We start from the raw sequence: 21,285 nt of genomic DNA on the forward strand, positions 1-21,285 counted from the left end.
TTTGGTTACAGTAGTGATTTTTAAGGAATATTATTTATTTTAAAAACTGACACTTTAAAACTTTTTCACATTGAATCACCAATGTTATCCTATGGGAGGAAATTCAGTTAGCAGCTAAGTAGTGTTATCGTTACTTTTTCTTACTCCGTGGTGGATCCTGGATCCAGCACTGGTGCATATCCTGTAAACAGTTGAAAGAATGCGTTTAAGTCATGCAGGCGTTTTTTGTTTTTTTTTAAGGAATATTTGTAGTTTGTGAAAATAGACACTTAGAAACTTTTCTGTTGAAAACCATACAATGGATTGCTATGGAAGGAAATACAAGTTACTGATAAGTACGGTTAGAACTACTTTTCAGGGTCAGTGCTGGGCGAAAAGATGCAGCACTGGGTTCTCTCCTGATAACAGGTGAGTAAATCGGAATTCGTTGTTTCGGATGATTTTAGGTGAATATTTTAAAGTTCCAAAACTCCACACTTAAAAGAATTTCCAAGTGAAATCAGTCAGTGTTAGCCTATGGAAGGAAATGCAGGTTACTGGTAAGTATGGTTAGAATTACTTTTCAGGATCAGTACTGGGTTGAAGATGCAGCACTGAGTTCTCTCCTGATAACAGGTGAGTAAATCAGAATTCGTAGTTTGGCTGATTTTAGAGAAATATTTCTATGTTTCAAAAATCGACACTGTAACTTTTTCAGCAAAAAGCAGGCAATGATATCCTATGGAAGGAAATTCACGTTATTGGTAAGTACTGTTAGAATTACTTTGCAGGATCAGTACTGGGCTCAAAGATGCTGCACTGAGGTCTCTCCTGATAACAGGTGAGTAAATCGGAATTTGTAGTTCTGCTGATTTTATAGGAATATTTTAAATTTCCAAAACTCCACACTTAGAAGAATTTCAAAGTGGAACCAGTCAATGTTACCCTATGGAAGGAAATTCACTTAGCAGGTAAGTAGTGTTATTGTTACTTTTTCTTACACAGTGGTGGATCCTGGATCCAGCACTGGTGCATCTCCTGTAAACAGTTGAAAGAATGCGTTTAAGTCATACAGGTGATTTTTTTAGGAATATTTGTAGTTTGTGAAAATAGACACTTAGAAACTTTTCTGGTGAAAACCAGACAATGGATTCCTATGGAAGGAAATACAAGTTACTGGTAAGTACGTTTAGAATTACTTTGCAGGATCAGTACTGGGCTCAAAGATGCAGCACTGAGGTTTCTTCTGATAACAGGTGAGTAAATCGGAATTCGTAGTACATCCAGTAAGCGCCAGAGAGCTGCGTAGCAGACAGATGTAAAAAGGGGCACGGCCTGCACCACCTCTCTGCAACGCAGCGGCGCTTCCTGGAAGCACCTGGTGGGCTATTTGGCCCCCAGGGTCCCTCAGGTTTGAAGTGGAATTTTCCCCCCAACTTAAAACGCGCCACAGAGCATATTTGCACACATCACGTCAGGCCCCGTCCCCTCCCTTCACTGCTGTGTAAACGCGCACTGTGGCTGTTCTAAGTTGAGAAATTAAGTCCCCTTCAATCCTAAGGGTCCCTAAGGTTAAACTAACCCACTAGGTACCTCCCAATAAGCGCCACAGAGCTGCGTTGCAGAGAGGTGTGAAAAGGGGTGTGGCCTGTGAACACCTGTCTGCAATGCAGCTCCCAGACGCATACTGGTGATACCTTTTGGGCTAATTGGCGGCCGTCAAGGACCCTCCGTATTGAAAGAGAATTAATTCCCCAACTTAAAGTGCGCCCCGGAGCACATTTGCACAATGGTGAAGGTAAGGGGTGTGGCCTGAGGTGACATGTCTGCAAACACGCCCTGTGGCGCGTTTTAAGTTAGACAATTAATTCCTCCTCAATCCTGTGGGTCCCTGGGAGCCAACTAGCCTGCGTTGCAGAGAGTGCGTTTGCAGAGTGATGAAAGGAGGGGGCGTGGCATCCGGCGCGATGCCGGTCTTTTTTAATTTAATTTTTTTAGGAAGGGGGGCTGTGTACCCCCCCCTTCTTTTTCTATTTGTTTGCCCCTGGGGAGCCCATCCCCCAGGGCCTGCCCCCTAATTTTTATTTTTTTAAAAATGCGTAAGGGGGCCACCTGGCCCCCCCTCCTGAGGCCTTATTCGCCCCGGGGACTTCATCCCCTTGGGCATGGCATTTTTATTTTTATTGATTTTAAACTATTGGGGAGGGGGCCTCGTGTCCGTCCCCCCCCCCCCCCTCCTGGGCCACTTATGGCCTTGCGTCCCCATCCCCCCGTGGCTGGCCTTTCTATTTTTTTTCTTTTGTACTTTTGGGGAGGTGGGCCACTTGTAGCCCTGTGGACCCCAACCCCCTGGGCTGGCCCTGTCTGTTGGGGACTGGGGGGGGGTCCCCAATCCCCCCACGGTCCCAGCCGGTTCCCCGCCTCCCGCGGGATCCGGCATTGCTTTTCCACACGGGGAGCAGCTAACATGCTGCTCCCCATGTGGAAAAGCAATCTGCTTTGCTATTTGGAAGAGATAGCAGGTTTCCTGCTCTCTTCCAAATAGCAAGGCAGTTTGCTATGGCGGGATATTGGTCCCAATATATGATGACCCCGTGATCTTTATCAAATATGATAATAAAAAAAGATATATATATATATATATTTTTTTTTTTTAGCTTGATCTCTCTCTATGAGCACGATGTACTTGCAAACCCTAGGGTAATACGAACATAGGATAATAACATACGGTGGAATGCCTCTCCCTCACAAGCCTGTCCACAAATGAGTGAAAATAAAAATGATAAAGTCAAATAAGCCATAAGTTTGTACACCAAGTCACTGGTGGGGGCATTAATGTGTGTTTTGATACCTCTGTAAAATGAAAAGTATGAATGCAGGTGGAATGTCTTTTTTGCTCATGTGTATGCCCACATTGAGCTATTAATTTTTTTCTTGTTAAAATTCCTTTGTCCAAAATTATTGGCACAACCACACTAGTGGTGGCAATAATGTGTGCCTTTACATTGTCATATGAACTGTTTATATGTAAAAAAAAAAAAAACGATTGTCTGGTTATTTGTTGCCCTGAAGAAGTCGATATTCTCGACGAAACACGTGTTGGCTAACCTGAATACTTCGAAGACCTAAGCTTGAATAAATGACATATGGAGTCCAAGAATAGAAGGAACATATGAACTGTTGCTTGCATTCTACTCTAAATCAAATACATATTATTAACTGTGTGTGCCATTGGGAATGTGTAAAGGATATCAAACGACCACAGGCATTTTTTTGATCTATATATTCAAAATTCTGTAATTTTTTTGTATTTGAAATAGTTTTTTTGTCTTATTCGGACATGAATGGGCACAAAACGGAGGTGCTTTTTTACTTTCAGACGAAACTCCCATCATCTAGTCTCTAGTGGCCTATTAAATTGAATCCACCACCAATAATAAATACAGGTTGTAGGAAAGTAGGATCTTCTTTCATGGTTTTCCCCACTTTTTGCTGGTGTTATGATGTTTTCTGACTAGTCCGACTGGGATCCTGCTAATCAGAACCCCAGTCACTGTGCTTGCTCCCTAAATTTGACAATGGTATTTACTTTGGTACCTCCACAATTGGCTATTGGTTTACCCTTGTAAGTGCCTAGTATATTGTACCCAGGCATAGGTACACCACGGGTCTCCCATGGGCTGCAGCATGTATTCTGCCATCCATGAGAGACCACTCAAACTGTGACCTCAGGCCTGCCATTGTAGCCTGTTTGAGTGGGTGCTTGCACTCTATAAATGTAAATGCCGGCATTTGTAGAGCGCACAGCTACCTCCAACGGAAGTGTCCCGGCGCTGTCCGTATAACGCTTAGGAACCCTTCCTGGCTTTTCCCTGTGAAATGTTCACTCCTGGGTACCCCCAAGGTGAAGCCAAGCATCCCAGCGCTGTTGGGGCCTTTGTGGAGTTTAAGCAAGCTATTGCCCAGAGTTGCAGAGTGGGACCCATGATTAGAATAGGCACTGAGGCGAGAATTATCAAGTCCGAGGAAATTGAGCCCAAGACCCGCTGAGGCGGGTATTGAACCCTGGTCCCGTGCCAGACCTCTGCATCAGGGTCTGCCGCTCTAACCATTGAGCCACACTTCTCCAACTTCTCTAAACACCGATATAAGCTTCCTTATAGCTGAGGTCACTACACTTAAAACCTATGACACCCCTATGGGAGGCTCTTCAGTCCTGAGGGAAGGGTGCTTAGTTACAAGTGTGGGGGTGCACCTGCATGAGCAGGGCACTCCTACAAATCCTGGAGTCGATTCTCCTGGCTTTGTAAGTACGGTCATGCATTTAATACATATAGTGGACAACATGTCAATGATGAGATGTCTGTCTATATATTGGCTGCACCAAAACCGGTGTCAAACATGTTGCAATCCTTCCCCAACACTGATTTGTGTCGGCTGTAGGATCCCATCTACTGGGGAGGGGGGGCTCCTCTAGGTTGCCCCCTGTATTTCCGGTTTCAGCCTTTCAGAGTCTAACCGCAAGCTAGTGCTGCTGCCGACCACACACATTTCTGCCCTCCTAAAACTGAGCTCGAGCAGGGTATGGTAGAACAATATGTTTCCTGCCACAGGGAGGTGTGACCACCTCCTGGACAGGACGTAGTGTATTGGGCTTGGGTGGGGCCGCTTGCCAGTGCCACCTGACTGCTTTGAAGGGCGTATTTGGTGCCCTACTTGCATACTCCAGTTTGAGCCAGTTCACAGATCCCCCTGGCACGAAACTGGACAAAGTACATGGGAGTATCTTCTCCTCTGTCCATCCCCATTCACCGTGGGACAAGATTCAAAACCACTTCAACCGTCTGGGCACCTTGGACTTCACTGGACTTCGCCTGGAACCGAGACTGCACCAAGAAAGACTCTTGCTGCTCCTGGTCTCGCTGTTCTGCTTGTAGTCTTCTTCATCTGTGCCTGTGCTTCATCCAGGATCCTCGCAAGACGCCCACAGGGGCATCTAAGACACACGAAGGAATCTCCCTTGGAGTGAGGGAGTCACTCCCCTGTATCTGCAGGCACCGCAACAGAGCTGACCAGTCTGCTGCTCCCAGCGTCCCATGGACTCCGAAAGGCTCAGCAACACAGGTGGTGGTTCTGGAACTCCCCCCGAGGCCTGACCTGTCCTCTCAGCAAGTTTGAGGCCAATATCCCTGGCCGCAACCGCTGGAACAGAACCCCTGTGCACTGTGTCGACTTGCCATTGCCAAGGCTTGTTGGCTGTGAGCTTCAGAGATCTTCAGGCTTCAAGAAGCCCCAGCATCTCTTCCTACCAAAATCTTCATCCTCACTGCATCCACTGCACAGTGGGCCAGTGTCTTTGGTGAGCTACTCAACTCCTGTGCCTTCGGCCTGTGGGTCCTCTTGATGGCCTTCTTTGGCTACAAAGGGCTCCCCCGCTTGCTCAGGGCCTACACTGACTCTCCTGCATTTGGTGATTCTCTTGGACCTTGCCTGTCCCAACATTTCAACTTTTTCTGTGTAACACGTCTGTTGCTGCCCCCCAAGACTTGTTGGTGCTTTCACCGGACAGATCCCCCGCCCACCCCCATGGTTCTTGACTCCCGACGTGGGACAGCTCGTGAGCGTCGCCCCGTCCTCATAGTTGCAGAGGCAAGGACACCGTTTTCACTCCTGCATCTTCCGTCAACTTTAGTCATTGCTCTTTCGTCCTTGGATTCCAATGGACTCTTTCACCTTCTTCGCCAGCGGCATTTTTCCTGAAGTCCTCCGATGTAGACTACGGCAGTTTCCGACGTAATTTCGCAAATATGCATCCGGCATCCCTGGTGTAGGTATCCTAATTCTTGGGGTATCCATGGGTGAGGTGACTGCAACCTTCTGTCTTCCACAGGTTTTCTTTTGGGTCCAATAAGAAGGGTCCTCCGTCTTGAAAACTGCAACCGTGAATTTTCCCTTTGACTTGCATTGAGTACTCAGCTGTGTTTCCGCTCTGCACACCGCCTCCATGGGGTTCCTGAGTAATTACCTCGGGTGGTTCCTTGTGTCCCCAGCTCTTCTTAGTATTCTGGTCCCAGTCTTGGCTTCGGTCGCAGTTCCCATTTCTCTTCTTTAGTATATGGTTTGGTCCCCCCCTGAATTTGTGCTTACTTACCTGTTTACATTTGAAGTATAGTGTGTAGTGTGTTGATATCGCTGGGTAGGAGATATACCAATATGTTTGCGAGTGTGTATAGTTAATGTGTTTCTTTTTCGTTTAACCTACACTGTATAATTAGTTCTGTTGAAACAAGCTGCTTAACACTCCTTCTGGACAAAGCCTATGGCTGCTCTCCCTAGCTACCATTTAGAGAGCTTTCTATGGTTGTCTAAGACCACTAAAATCATTATAAGGGTTGTCTGGATTTGTGCCTGGTGGTTCACTTAATTAAGAGTGCACCATATACTAAGCCAGCCTCCTATGAATACAACGCAAACATTTACAACGCATGCCTTTACCACACGGTTTTTACATCGCAAAATCCTTTACAACACATGCCATCACAACGCATTTTTAGAAACTACATTTACAGCGCATTCCATTACAGCTCATTCCATTACAGCGTATACCATTACAAATACCATTACAACGCATACCGTTACAGCGCATAATACTTTTAGTGCCACAGTAGGTTAAGTTTTGGTTAGTGTAGGGGTAAAAATGACTATTCCCACTCTATTGAGTGCAACAGTATGGTAAGTGTTGGTTAGTGTAGGGGTAAAAATTACTATTCCCACTCCAGTGAGTAGGGTATGTGTGGGATAGTGTGGGGGTATTTATTCCCCATTACTTACCATATAATGCGTTGTAATGGCATGCGTTGTAGTAACGTGTTGTAATGGCTGCGTTGTAATGGTTATTTTCCACCTCCTATACTGGTCACCTCCGCTAGAAACGCAAGGATCATGTTTGACTCTAACCTTTCCTTCGCTACCCAAATTCGGTAGATCTCATTGTCCTGCTTTCTGAAGTTAGGATCTGTCAGGAAATTACTGCACCTTCCACCGGTAGAGACCCGAAAGATGGTAGTCGGTGCGCTTGGGACACAGGCTTGGATTACGCTATAGTTTATATCTAGGTCTTCTGGCTTTCCTGATTTATAGACTCCAAATAATACAGAATGTGGCGGACAGATTGATTCGACGGGTACCCTTTCGTCATCACATTCCCCCCTGGCTGCGTTGTAATGGTTATTTCCCGCCTCCTATACCAGTCACCTCCGCTAGAAACGCATGGATCATGTTTGACTCTGACCTTTCTTTCGCTACCTAAATTCGGTAGATCTCATTGTCTTGCTTTCTGAAGTTAGGATCTGTCAGGAAATTACTGCACCTCCCGCCGGTAGAGACCCAAAAGATGGTAGTCTTCAGTCATGCTTTTGAGTGCCGGGTCGCCTCTGTTGAGTTAGCCGTGCGCTGTACAAATGTCTTTGATTGATTGGTTCTAATGACCCTGTTCCTGGGCTTTATTTATGCAGTTTGACATTCTTTACTTAGTTTTTGCTCTTTTTTTTCTTCTAGTTTTCTATTTGATTAGAGTGACGTTATCATACCGACTTTTCTACTTAGAACTCTTTGTTTTGTAATTCCTTTAGACCCTTCATCCATTTGACATCTTGACAACGCATCTAGTTGAAGCATTGTTGTAGGGTTGACTTATATTGTCGCCTTTCTTGTCATCATTGAGTTAATGTTTTTCTCCTTCTAGGAGTCTTGTTTATTTGTCCACAGAACAGTTTTGTCCTCCATAAACTCGAGTGAAATCATAACATGGAAATATGAATTTTAATAACCATGTTTTCACTTTATTTTTGTTCTGAGTGCTTTTAGATTTTGAGTTGTGATTACTCTGAATGCATACTTACGGGCCTAAATGTTTAATGGGGCTTCTGAGCAAATAGGTGAGAACTTTTTTCTTACTTTCTTTTTCTTCCCCTTTGTGATTGAATTACACTAATTTGTTTTCGGTAAAAGGGGAATTTTTGTATTTATTTTAAAATGTTTTAAAATGTAAGAGTTAGACGCCTGGCTGCTGAAGGGAGGTGGGTCACTTGTGTCCATTTCCTGGAGTCGTTTTCTACCCTGATCATAACTCTATAAGCCAAGCCTGAGGAACTAATTTTATTCAAGTGACCTGGTGTCATATTGTGTACTTGCTCCAGAAACACAGTATCGGACTGATGTCATTGCTGATACTTCACCTAACACACTGATAGCAAAAATACAAGCTGGTACTGTTGGATAGTTAGATTGTTTTTTTATTATTTGCATTTTCAAATCATAGAAACAGAACAAACATGTCACAGCATTTTGTCCATCATACCCTGCCTTCCCCCCACCCACCATCGCCGCGATTGCACAAAACATTGCCCTTTGTCCATATATGGTAACATGCCAACTACATCTGGAACATGGCGCTGTATCCGAGCGGATAGTTAGACTGTTAAACTGTCAAGTTGAACTTTCCGATTACATGCTCAGCGTTGTTGTGGTCATTCTCAGAAGGCTCTAAGAACTGAAAAGGGGTCAAGAAACTCAGGCCAAAGGCGAAACATCAGATTTACAGTAATCATTTATAAAATAATCATACGTTGGCAGCGTCAATAAACGCTACTCTACATTTGTCATTAACAAGCGACAATCTGCTGTGTATTTGAGCGTTAGCTTTCAGGTAATTCAGAACATACAGCAACAGTGATGCTTAGTTAAGTAATCTTTCACAGTACTTTCCAGCATTCTTCTCATTCTGGATATCCTGAGAAGGGTGCCAGATTGTTGTTAGACGCTCTCCTGTAGGTAGAGGACAATAGGAACAGATACCCCTGGTTGAAAGCTGACAGGATCTGGACTCGGCATCACTCCTAAGCATTCCTCATAGGGAGCTGCTGTGCAATGCATAAAACCATTAGTATGCATGTTTTTGTGCCACCAGTGCCATTTTACGGCCGACCATTGGTAGGTGAGGCCATACAAACTGTCAGCGAACTGAAGCGTGCCTTTCCATAATGCCCTGTTATAAAAGTGCAGAAAATCATACTTTCCACATGATGAGTCGCAGAATCGGGACCAATTGAAATTTACAGTCTTAAAGTGCACTTTCAATGGTGGAGAATCATCTAACTTGCGTTTTTAAAATGTCGTAGATGATGGTTTAGGATGGGATACGGACAGTTTGGGTGAGCCATTCTTCAGAAGTAGGTGAGTACAGGCAAATTTGTAAGTTTTGTGTGTATTTGCATACACCTTACCAGTAGTTTCTCACTTCGAGATGCACTCACATTTCAATGCGCAGACATACATACCTGCATCATGTACAGAGTTGAAAGTCTTTATGAATACACTTTGCAAATTTGAATGCTTTTGGAATTTGATGGCTGCTATTGAAAAGTCGGAAATAGTATTTCAAGCTTAGGAGTAGATCTGCAGGAGTAGCATTCTGACTTTTAAAACCATTCAACTTAACACACCCACTGTGATAACTAACATATACACTTTTTGTTAGTCCTGCATGCTCTTTAGGCAGCCATTGTGGCACCTGCATGTCCAGGCTAAAAGTGAGAGAGGGCTCTGCGTGAGAAAAAATATGCTCCAATTGAGAGAACAATGTTTTCGATTTGTTCCCATGGTAGACTGTCCTATGGAAGACCTCACCAAGAAGTCTGTGTGGGACTGTGACACTTGTCAATGTATCTAGCCTCAACTTGTGACATCAGGCTGGCAACGAATGCTCTCGCAACCCTTTAGGGAAGTCATAGCTCTCTTATTGTCTATTTGGATAATATAAGTGTTGATTTAAAAAAAAAAAAAGAAAAAAGCTGTATACTTTGTGGGTGATAGTTTTTTCTCAGATTAAAAATGACATCAAAAAAGGAACGAAAAACTGGAGCACTTTGCATATTGTCAGTTGTTTATACTTGCCCTTTAAGACCTGTAAAGAGGAATACTAAAATGAATTAATTTTAAGGCAGTTCAGTACGTCAATTTTGGGTCTGTTTGCAGTCACAGACGTTTGTTTTTTCTTTCCATGTCTTCAACCCTTCCTCCCCACCCCAACAAATAGTTGTAAATCCCTTGCAATAATAGTTTTTCCCCTCCTGTCATCATCCCCTTCTAGCAAGAAAGGACACGTCCCATCTTCCCAGTTTAAAGCATTGCCATTTGGACATCGTCTTCGTTGGGTCCACTGTAACGCTGTCCCTCCCTCTACAACGTCAATGTCTGAGTCAGGCCACAGCCAACCCGGAATGTACGGCCCCGGCCGGAGGAGGAGACGGAGGATGGAGCCAGGACTCGTTGGGAACCTGAACCTGTCGGGGTATGGGAGGGAAAGAGATTACATTCCCCGAGATAGGGATCCCTATGGAAGGGTAAGTGCACGTTCTCCTGGGGGTATGGAAGGGGACATTTGTCCGTAATGGGAAATAGACTAAGCTCTCAAACTTTTTTCTCAAGTGTTTTGACGTTTACTTGGCCATGCACAAGGGCAAAATGATAACGGAGATTAGAATCCATCTTCCCACCCAACCCTACTTCAACTTTTACGTTTTTGAAATGAGGTTTCCACCTGGCTTTGCCATGAATATTTTTTCTGCCACAAAGACTTGCAATAGGAATTTTGTTTGAAATCTGTATAGTGAGAATTGAATCGCCAGTTATATCCATTGCAACACTTGGAAATTGCTAACTTGAAGCACCTCCTGTATCTGTACCAATGCTAAGCTTCTTGGCTCAGATGTCTGGTTTTCTGTTAGTCAGCAGTTAGGCAATGACATACCACAGCTAACAAGCCTCTGACGATGCCTGCAGCACTGCATTTCACACTTTTTATATATTTTCTGTAAACCTATTTGCATATTGGAATATAAGACACATTGAAAGTTTGACCACAACTGCTGTTGTGTTTTACCAAGTAGCGTTTTTGCCCTCGACTGTCTTGGAGAACCATTACTGCAAGTATGTTGTAGATCCACCCTAATATTTAGGAAAATTTTGTGATGGCCAACAAAAATCTGCTTGTTGTGCACAACAGGATGCTACCATTCTTTCTATTGTTCCCCTCGTACGTCATTGTTAACTTCATGCTGTCACTTTTCACGTCTTTTAGAACCTTAAGACTCAGCATCTTGATAGAACTACTTTGGATAGTTTTTGTGGAGGTAACACTTCCAGTTGGAAACTTCGAATTGAGTCTGATGTGTTGAGACACCTGGGAATGTGTTCTAATCCTAATATGCCACAAAAAGAGTGATCTTATTCAAAATGCATGTAATACCATGCCACAGAACATCCAATGTTTTCATATTCGGCTGTTTTTTGCTCAGATAGTCTGCCTTTTGTTATAATTGCTGGATTTTGTACTCCATCTTTTGTAGCAGGGAGCCAAGTAAACGTTAATATGCATGGCAAATAAAGGTGGGGGTATTCATTCCACTTAATATTAAGTGTTGATTGACATCTCCTGTGTATGCTTGGGGCTCGACTGTTCCATACTCCTTCTTAGTCTGGGCAAGTAGAAGGCTATTGGTATTTGTTGGACCTATAGATGTTCATGATTTTGTATTATGAACAGTCATCTTGTCGGTTAGATTACTGCAGCGACCTTAACGAGCTCAGGATTTATGCAGCCATCCATTAGCGATCTCATAAAATCGTGATGTTTGAAAACTACTGATTGCCTTCATATTCCTATTCCATCTGCAAGTAAACTAACTCTCATAGCATGCTTCTCCTAAATTCTTTCCCCATTCTTATTTCATTACCCGTTCTTGATGTTCACTTACCACTCTTCTTCCATGCCTGCTTCTTCCCTTTGTCTGCCTCTTTCCCAAAAATTAAAGTATCTTTGTTCAGCACTGCTTGAACAATGCTTTAAGCCAACACTGCATTCTTGAAGACCATCTTGTTGTCCCACCTGTCTTCACTGGCCTTTTTGTCCCATTCCCCGACCTAGGAACCATTTCTATGAAAAATACAAGGCTGAGTGTAGTGACAGATGGTCATCGTTTGTTGCTGTAGAAGACGGCCAGAAAATATAAGTTCTGAAATATACTTTACTTTGTATAACCCACTGTTGTCTAACATTTCCCCAAACAGCCATTGTTAATATGCTTTAAAGCCGAATCACAACTTTTAGACTTTATGCGTAACAAAGGTAATTCGGAACCCAGAGAGAAATTATTGCCTATTTTATTGGAATCATGTTCCTGTCCGAATTTAAGTGTGTGTAACTCTAGTTACGCGCCTCACTTTTTAAATGTTAACATCAAGTTGATGATGGTGGTGGCAGAAAGATATGAGCAGTAACATACAGGCATGAAGTGAAGATGTACAAGAGATGAGAGGAACTGAGTTGGGCAGGAATGGAACACACCACCTTTAAATAGACCGAACCTTATAGATTAGAGTTGGTTCATACATAACTTGACCTTACAGATTTATTGTGTTGGTCTATACTGGGTCAAAGTTGTTTCTTTGCAGAAAGTATACAATTTCCACATATAGCTTGATGTTCGTAGCTTGGTAATCTCTGCCAGCTGTCCTCTTGCCCACTATGTAACCTGCAAAATTGCGAGAAACCGTGTCACAAGATGCTTATATGCATGCTTAATGACACTTCCTACACCCTGTGTACTTGTGACATAGAGAGTGCTGTGGATCAAACACTGTGGGAAGCATTCTGCCGATTCCCATGTTGGGGAACTGCCCAGATGGGTTGTAGGAAATCCCTTCTTTGTGTATCAGTGAGGGGCCATCGCTTTTGCACTCACCATAGATGAGGGTATCACTGTCTGTACCGTAGCGTTGTGTACCAGCAGTCCGACATCCTCTTTAAGGAGTATATAATAGAAAGAAATAACCAGCTTCCATTCCCAGAACTCTCTGGAAAATGTATATTGCAGTGGGTGATTTAGTTGCAAAGGCGGTGTTATATATTAATGTGGGTTGTATGTGCAGTGTTTTCCATAATTGCTGGTACATTGCATGGGATAGTGGACTTCTCCACTATTCTTAGCCTACCTCATCTTGCAATCACTGCATACACTACAGAGAGCGGGGGAAACAAAAGCAAACCATAATTTTAGCGGCATTAACTTAGTGGCCTGCTTCAGATAATTCTATGTTCTCTGGCCAACTTTGCCACGCTGAATTAAAACACAGTGGTTATTTAGAGAGGCCTTTTATTTTTTTTGCTAATCGATTTTATTGATTTTGAGTAGTAAAAGAACATGAACAGCATAGCACATTTCAGCAATGTCGTGACAGGCGAGTAAAACAATATTGTGATGATCTACATTGCCACATCTCCTTCAACAGAACTGTACATGAGTTTAGAGTAGACCAACAAGAGACGAGGAATCGGATTATCCAACCTTTCCCAACCATTTGCCCCAAATTTTACGATGTTTGGCTGGGCATCCCCTGGCCTCGTACAGTGGCTGTTCCTGCGTTGCGCACCAGTCTACTCCTTTGCACCATTTGGCTATGCTTGGCAGAACGAGCTGCTGTTATGTCTCGTTTGGCCAACACAAGGGCGGTGCCCAAGAATGACTTGTCTGCTCTAGACCCGTTCAGCCCATCGGGGTTGTGAGGTTCCCCACCCCCCCACCTCCATGAGTTCCGCTTCCAGTTGTTCCCAATAGGAGGCTGTGAGGGGGCAAGACCACACAATATGGTAAAGATCCACTGGTTCTACCCCACAGCGTGTACAGGATGGGTCTGGTGTTAGGCCTGCTCTTTGGAGGCGGTCAGGGGTGTGATAGGATGTGTGTAAGTAGTATAGCTGGACCAGGCGGAGTGTGGCTGAGCCCGTGATGGTTTTGGGAGCTATCAAGGCATCTAACAGTTGTCTTCTTCCAGAACATCCAGCCAGGCCTCCCATCGATTCCTTAGTGAGTCGAGGGAGGTTGGCCCGTTGTTAGTTAAGGAACGATAAATGCATGACACCCCTTCCTCCCCAGGTCTCCCATTGTGATTTGTGCTTCTGAGGGGCTGTGCTCTGAAAGCGACGTGGCAGTTACTATGTGACTGTTGAGTGCGTGGAGGAGTTGTAAGTATTTATAAAACTGTGACGGGTGGAGTGAGTGTCTGGTTAGAGAAGCCTTTTTACTTAACGAAACCAGATGGTGTGACGTACACCAGAACTGACTAGCTCAACCATCTATGTGCAACCACTCGTATCACAAACCACACACTGGCCTGGGCTAGTAAACATTACTTAATTTGTGCATTGTTTAGTCAGCCTTATCATTAGCTTTAGATTTGCCTCAGAGTTTAGTAAGTTTCCCAAGTTATGGAATGCCACATCCTGACATTTCCCAATCTGTGTCTTCGGCTTTTCAAAATCCAGTTGAATCACTCTTGGGTGGCTGGTAGGTGAGTCTATAAGGAAGGATGGGGTAGATCATCTGGGACAAAATCTATAATGGTTATTAATCCTTTCCAGGCACTTTTCTCCTTTTCACTGGACTCCATTTCTTTCAGGGATATATTTCAACATCTCCGTACCACAGAATATATCATCTTACCTCTCTTTTCATATACTTCAGATTCTGTATTCTTCAGTTGCATTAGCTTGTACAACTCTTTGGCTCGTTTTTAGGGGTAGATGATCGAGGCATTGTACATCAATGCCTTAACACTTTTGTTGCTTGCCAACTCATATATATCTCCTCAGATCAATCATCCCTGCTAAGACCAATTCCTCTTACTGGTCTAAGCTTTGTCTACCCAAGCCTTAATGACAAGAGTCAAGTGCTTGTTGGTGAACTTGTGTCCTTTTGTTTAGTACTCTTGTTAATTCCAGATTGATATATATTTTTTTGTTTTAATATTTTATTGAAGAAACAAACAAATCAGTCATCATCCAGCAATTAGGCAATAAAATACAGAATCAATAATCAATAAATCCGGCATATACAGAAAAATCACTTTAAAGATCATTACATCGTCTCGATCCAGCCCTATCCATTGCCATTTCCACCGAGGGGGAGGCACAGATCTCGCCTCTATAGACATTCCAGGGTCCCCATTTTTTATCCCACTTCTTGGGGCATCCTCTGACGTTAAATACAGATTTTTCTACGAGCATACATCAGTCCATTTCCGCCACCCAACCCACCAGGAGAGGCCTCTGGGGGGGGCACCCTAGTACATTGCCACTGCACGTTTCACCAACAGGAAACCCAAGGCCACAAACTGAAGCTCCATCTCATTGAGGTCTGTAGCACCCCATATATTAAGAAGCGCTTCCTTAGGGGAAAGAGGAATAGCCCACACAGACACACCACCCCACAGACACACCACCCCACACACACACACCACCCCACACACACCCCCGCCCCCCCCACACACCCCACACACACCCCACACCACAAACACACACCCACACACACATAACCCCACACACACCCCACACACACCCCACCCCCCCCACACACACACCCCACATACACCCCACACACTCACAACCCCCCCACACACAACTCCACCCCCCCCCCCCCCCCACACACACACACACACACACACACACACCGGGGCCGATTTTTACTGGGGGCGGGTTTGCAGCTATGCTGCAATATTGCCCCCCAGGTTACAAAAGCAGCATACAAGCGATTCCAGCCTGCCAGGGCAGGCAGTGCTGCCCCAGAGGCCAGGCAGCCAGCCAACCCCAACACCCCGCCACCCTCACTTCCCCAGGACCGGTCTGAGAAAATTGCCTTTGGCTCCCATTCTGGCCCTGTACACAGCTCTCAAAACATTGACAGCGCTCAACGAATAGAAAAAGTATTGTGTGTTTGTGTACGTGGGAGAGGTGATGGTGGAGGCGACAAAAGGAAGTACTTTCACAAGAAGAGAGTTAAGTGACAGTGATGCGGAGGAAGGAGATGAAGCGTGATGTATTCAGATGCACAGAACACACCTACAGAAGATGCCAAAGTCCCATATGCAGGAACGCAACTACTATTTATAGGTAGAACAAAACTGAGGAAATAAAGGGACCCAAAAATGCAGCAACACCATTCATTTTTATAGAAATTAATGTCTACAATCTGTTAAAGAAAGTGGGGAAAGCACGTGACTAGAAATGTTTTTCTTTAATAAAACGAGTACTCTTAAAAATAGAATTAGTTCCTCATTTTCAGTAATTTCTGACTTGGCCTAAGTTCACCTTCTACTCGGCAAAGAGAATACCACAAATATTGACCTGAGCAGTGATGGTGTAAAATAAAAACAACGGGGGACCAAAAGACAGAAGAAAATGCACCATACATAACGTAGAAGAATTCAACAAGGGGCACTCTTTTCGTGCCCCACGCAGTCGTACTGCAAAAAATGGGAACTGCTCCCTTCCATTATGTTCATTTTAATCCAAGTCCTCCATTATTTAACCATTGTAATCAATACGTATTCCATTCCTTGTTCCTGCAATTTACTTGTGTGTCTTTTCATCACACCGGAGACAGTCTGATAAAATCTGCAATCTTTATTTAAAAACTTCTAATACCAGATGCATGTCAATCCAGACTTTTTACAACGGTACGAGCAGATTCATCGTAATATGACATAGGCATAACTTTCAAGTACCCAATGCATTTCGAGCCTCCTTAGGCTCTTCGTCAGGGGTTTCTACAACCAATAAAATGAACATCTTTATTGACTCATTCATCATGAAACAGTAAACAGTATGTAAGAGCCAGAGCTATGTGATCACCATAACCTACACCCCCGTTATATAACTTGCGGTTCCTCTTTCACCACCGAATTATTTCTACTGCTAATAGCTTAAACCACCTTGGTCCAACCCTGTTACCATAAAAAACATATTCCCAATGCCTTAATTCGTGATAACTCCCATTTTATCAAAAAAACGTAACCTCTTATCATAATCCTTCCTTCTTCTCTGTACCCCCACCCTTCCTTCTCCCTCATTGTGAGTCTTAAACAAACCTCTTCCAAACTAACCTTCTCGTGCCGCTCTCCATGTGTGCTGCTGCCTTGCTGCTCTCGGCAGTAAGTGAAAACAACTATTCTCACCCTCATATCTTTAAACTAATCTTCCTGCGTATTCTTAATTAACAGCACATGCCTGTCTCTCCCTTAACCACGCCCGATTACGAGCAGATTTCCAACTCAATACTCTATATCCCATAGTGCCCCTCTCACAACCTCTCTACTACCCACATTGCTCTCCATAACAAATCAAATCAAACTCCCTCTCTCACTAAACTAATTACACCAAAGTCATTTTTCGTGCAAACCATAACAGTTTCCCCTCTGCAGTGTCAGAACCCAAGAACGTGCATTCGTGCTCAATTTGATAAATACCAAAATTAAAAACAAACTTCATTATATTGCCTAGAATCCATTGCCTATTACGTGTAAAATAACGTGTACAGTAATAGCAAGCTCATAGTACATCTGTCCCATAGATCATTTACTGCCATGAGTTCCACTTCATATTTTCACTGTCTCCGCTGTGATAAATGCTAACTTTCACATTTGTTATCTGATTTCAAATGTCTTTTTTCGTCAAGTGGGGTGCAAATCTCGTTGAGGCGATATTTTCCAACCAGAACATTTTCAAAGAAGAGAATGCACTCCTTCCCTTATTTCAATACTTTTTTAACGTAAGCATATCTTCGTATTAAAAAGCCAGTAACATCTAGGGCCTAAATGTTACTGGCTTTTTTATACGAAGATATGCAGGATCGACAAATAATGCAGATGATGCAATGCCCTCCCCCCCCCCATTAACATCAAAGGGCTTCAGCCCCCACTCAATTCCCCCCCCCCCCCCCCTCGTGTGTAGCATCCGGGGCCCGCTCACAGCCGCACCCGAGCACTTCACAGGTCATTAAAGACCTTGTGCATGTTAATGGGGCTTTGTTGTTTTTTCACCCCTTCTAAGAGCCCCTGCAGCTCGACTCTGCCGATTCCCGGCAGAAGTCATCTCATCCCGCGACACACCTACGGCTGGGGCGCGACACAGTAATGTGTCGCGCCACACAGTTTGGAAAGCTGTGGGCTAGAGGTTCCAATGTAAGCACAAATAAGAGGTGGGAGAGGGGACATCCCTGCCTGGTTCCCCTATGCAGTTGGAATTGTCTGGATGTATGAGCGTTAACTCGTACCTGGCCTAACAAGTCGGTGTATAGCAATCGGACCCACTGGATAAAAATAGGGCCAAAGCCAAAACGCTTCAGGACCTCAAAAAGGTAGGACCATTCTATGGAGTCGAACGCTAGAGTGGCATCTAGGGACAGAATTGCGGCATCCTCTTGTATATAGGGTTGCCTGCCCAGTACGTAATGGAGTCAATGAAGGTTTAAAGCTGTGTTCCGGCCCGGAAGGAATCCTGACAGATCGTCATGCACAAGGGAGGGGAGGACTGTAAGGAGTCTAGTGGCCAGAAGTTTGGCCAGAATCTTAACCTCCGCGTTAATGAGCGAAATCGGCCTACAAGAGCCGCAGTCATTGGGTGGCTTATTGATGACTGCTATGGAAGCTAGATGCTGGTCCAGTGGCAGACTGCCACGTTCAAGACTCTCCTCAAACATAGCTTTTAGGTGAGGGATCACTTCTTGGGCCATCCCCTTGAGGAATTCGATGGGGATACCATTAGGCCCCATAGCCTTGCGCGAGTTGATAGCAAAAAGGGCGCTCGTCAGCGCCTCAGTTGTGAGGGCCGCATCCGATGCTTCCCTATCCGAATCGGAGATAGTGGGTAATCGCATCTCCTCTAGAAGGAGGCGGGATTCGTCCACAGAGTAGTATGCTTTCGCGGAGTAGACCTCTTCTAGGTGGTCTGCAAATGCCTCGGCTATGTCCTGCGGGTCTGTGATACGCTTGGCATCGGGTCGAATCAGTAGCGGCACCCATCTAGATCCCTGTTCGAGCGTTCCAACCAAGCGAGCATTTTACCTGCTCTGTCCCCTTGCTCATAGACTCGGTGGCGAGTTTGCAACAGTTTCGCCTGAGCCTTTTCTAAGGCCAGCATTCTGTATTCCATTTGTTTCAGTTGGAGACGGGCAGCGGATTCAACGGATGGGGTAGTGTTAAGGTCAGATTCTAAGTTGAGCAACTCTGACTCGGTTTGAAGCAACACTTCGTCCTGCTTGTGTTGATATCCGACTTTGAGAGCGATCGCCCTCCCCTTAATGACCGCTTTATATGCTTCCCAGATTGTAACGGCCAATTGGAGTGAACCAAGGTTCTCGGCAAAATAATATTCAGTATGTTCGAGCAGGCTGTCAGGAATTTTTCAGGAGCCAAGGGTTGATAGCTATGGGACCCCTAGTCACCTGTCGGTGGTAGGTGAGTTCGACAGCAAGGGGAGAGTGATCCGAGATACCTCGGGGAGCCCCTTTGGATTGCGAAAGAAGCCAACGTCTGCCATATGGCAAAGGATATAATCTATACGGGACATACTGTTATGGGCGTTGGAATAATGTGTAAAATATGGGGTATCGGGGTGTGACGCTCGCCAGAGGTCTTCTAAACCCATCGCCCGTGTAAATTCCAGGAGGTCCGAACACTGTATATGGGAGCCACGTTGGGGGTGTCTATCTATAGCGTCATCCATCGTCATGTTAAAGTCCCCACCTATAACCAGTGTACCCTGGGGAGGTCTAACAACAGTCGTTCTAGAGTCGTCAGGGCGTCTTTGCTCAGTGCTGGCGGGATGTAGGCTGAGATAATGTTTAGGTGCCGCCCCTCCCATGTGGTCTCGGCCACCACAAAGCGGCCCAGAGGGTCAGCCCACGTTTTAGTACATGTAAGTGAAAGACTTTTCCTGACGAGGATACCGGTGCCCCGGGAGCCCGAGGTGAACCCCGCATGTATCAGTAATTTGCACCCCCCTCGATGGAGTGCTCGGCATGTGTTACACATCAGGTGCGTCTCTTGGAGATGGACAGAAATCAGAACGGAACTCTCTAGAACCCCCTTCCCACCTAGCCCGACCCCCCCCCCCCCCCGTCCCTGCCCGCGGACTTGAAACTATCCACTCCCCAACTAGGCAGAGTGCCTGTCGCCCTCCAAAACATCGATGGGGTGCGTGGAGAGCCAAGGGAGCCCTTGCTGTAAGAGAAAAGGATTGTCTAGCCTAGTGCATCTTTAGAACAAAGTACATCATTCAAATCGTATAGGAAACAGTGAAACAAGTAGGATGTTCCATAGTATCTGGACCAGCAAAAAGGATATGAGTAGATCAGGAGTGGGCACTAGCCAGTGAACTCAGTCCGATCCGGAGTAGGAAGTCTCAGTCCCATCAGGCTGGTCCCAGGACAGCGACTTGGATTGACAGCTGAGATGGAGCGAGCAGTCAAAGGGGTCACGCCTAGAGAGCGCCCAAAGAGGAGTCCAATTCAACTGAAGTAAACAATGACAGCCATGACTGTTCCAACAGCACCACAGTGAAACAAGAACTGAGTGGATCCCAGCATCGAGGCCAAGAAGGTCTGAGGTATGATCACTCTAAGTGATGTGGCTGGTCATGAAGTACAAAACGTTTCTCTCGGGCTGACCCATGGAGTGAGTCCAGACGATCGAAAGCATCATTGGTCACCGTGGGCAGTTTCCGTGAATAAATCCTGGCTTTCTGGTAGTATTTCTGGGCCGGAGTGGTCTGCCGATCGTCTGCGACGATTTTGAGTGGTAGAAGGCTGACGCCACCCCTCAAGCCAGTCCCATACCTCAGCAGGGTACTCAAAGAACAAAGTCTTGCCATCCGATTCAACGCGCAGTTTAGCGGGAAACAGCATGGAATATTTGATGGATTGAGCTCGGAGTGCCTTCTTTACTTCAAGAAAACTGCGCCGACGAGCCTGAATTTTCGTGTAGTCAGGGAAGATTGTGATCTGGGCATTGTCTAGTCGCAGTGGCGGTCCCGCGCGCGCCGTCTGAAGGATGACATCCCGGTCACGGAAGTTTAATACACGGGCAATGATAGGGCGGGGGGAGCGACCGGCTTCAGCCTGCCCCCGGGGACTCTATGTGCCCGCTCAATGGAGAAATAGTTGGAGAGCTGCTTTGGTTGGAGATGTTGTAGTATTAATTTCTCCACAAAGAGAGCAGTAGCCGGCTCCGCCAAATGCTCCGGGACTCCTAGGATGCGGAGGTTGTTGCGTCTCGCTCGCCCTTCATAGTCATCAAGGAGCACCCCCATTTGCAACTGCTGTTTTTGGAGTTGAGCCACTTGTTGCTGGAGGGTGGAGGTATCATCAATAAGCGCCGTAGTTTTGAGTTCTGTGTCTTTCACTTTAGTGTCCA

General features: G+C 45.2%; 1 protein-coding gene across 3 annotated transcripts in view; it reads left to right on the plus strand.

Annotated features, from left to right (window-relative positions):
- Positions 1-21,285, plus strand: part of SMG9 (SMG9 nonsense mediated mRNA decay factor) — a 193,101-nt gene that overhangs the window by 8,467 nt on the left and 163,349 nt on the right. Inside the window, exon 2 of one of the 3 annotated variants that reach the window (XM_078655498.1) lies at positions 10,130-10,382. The exons of the other annotated variants lie outside the window; for them this stretch is intronic. Within the exon in view, the coding sequence (XP_078511624.1) occupies positions 10,230-10,382 (153 nt within the window). The 5' untranslated portion in view covers positions 10,130-10,229. The remainder of the gene's footprint in view (positions 1-10,129; positions 10,383-21,285) is intronic. 3 annotated transcript variants of the gene reach the window in all.

The sequence above is a fragment of the Lissotriton helveticus genome, chromosome 7, assembly GCF_964261635.1.
Source record: "Lissotriton helveticus chromosome 7, aLisHel1.1, whole genome shotgun sequence".
Lineage (NCBI taxonomy): Eukaryota > Metazoa > Chordata > Amphibia > Caudata > Salamandridae > Lissotriton > Lissotriton helveticus.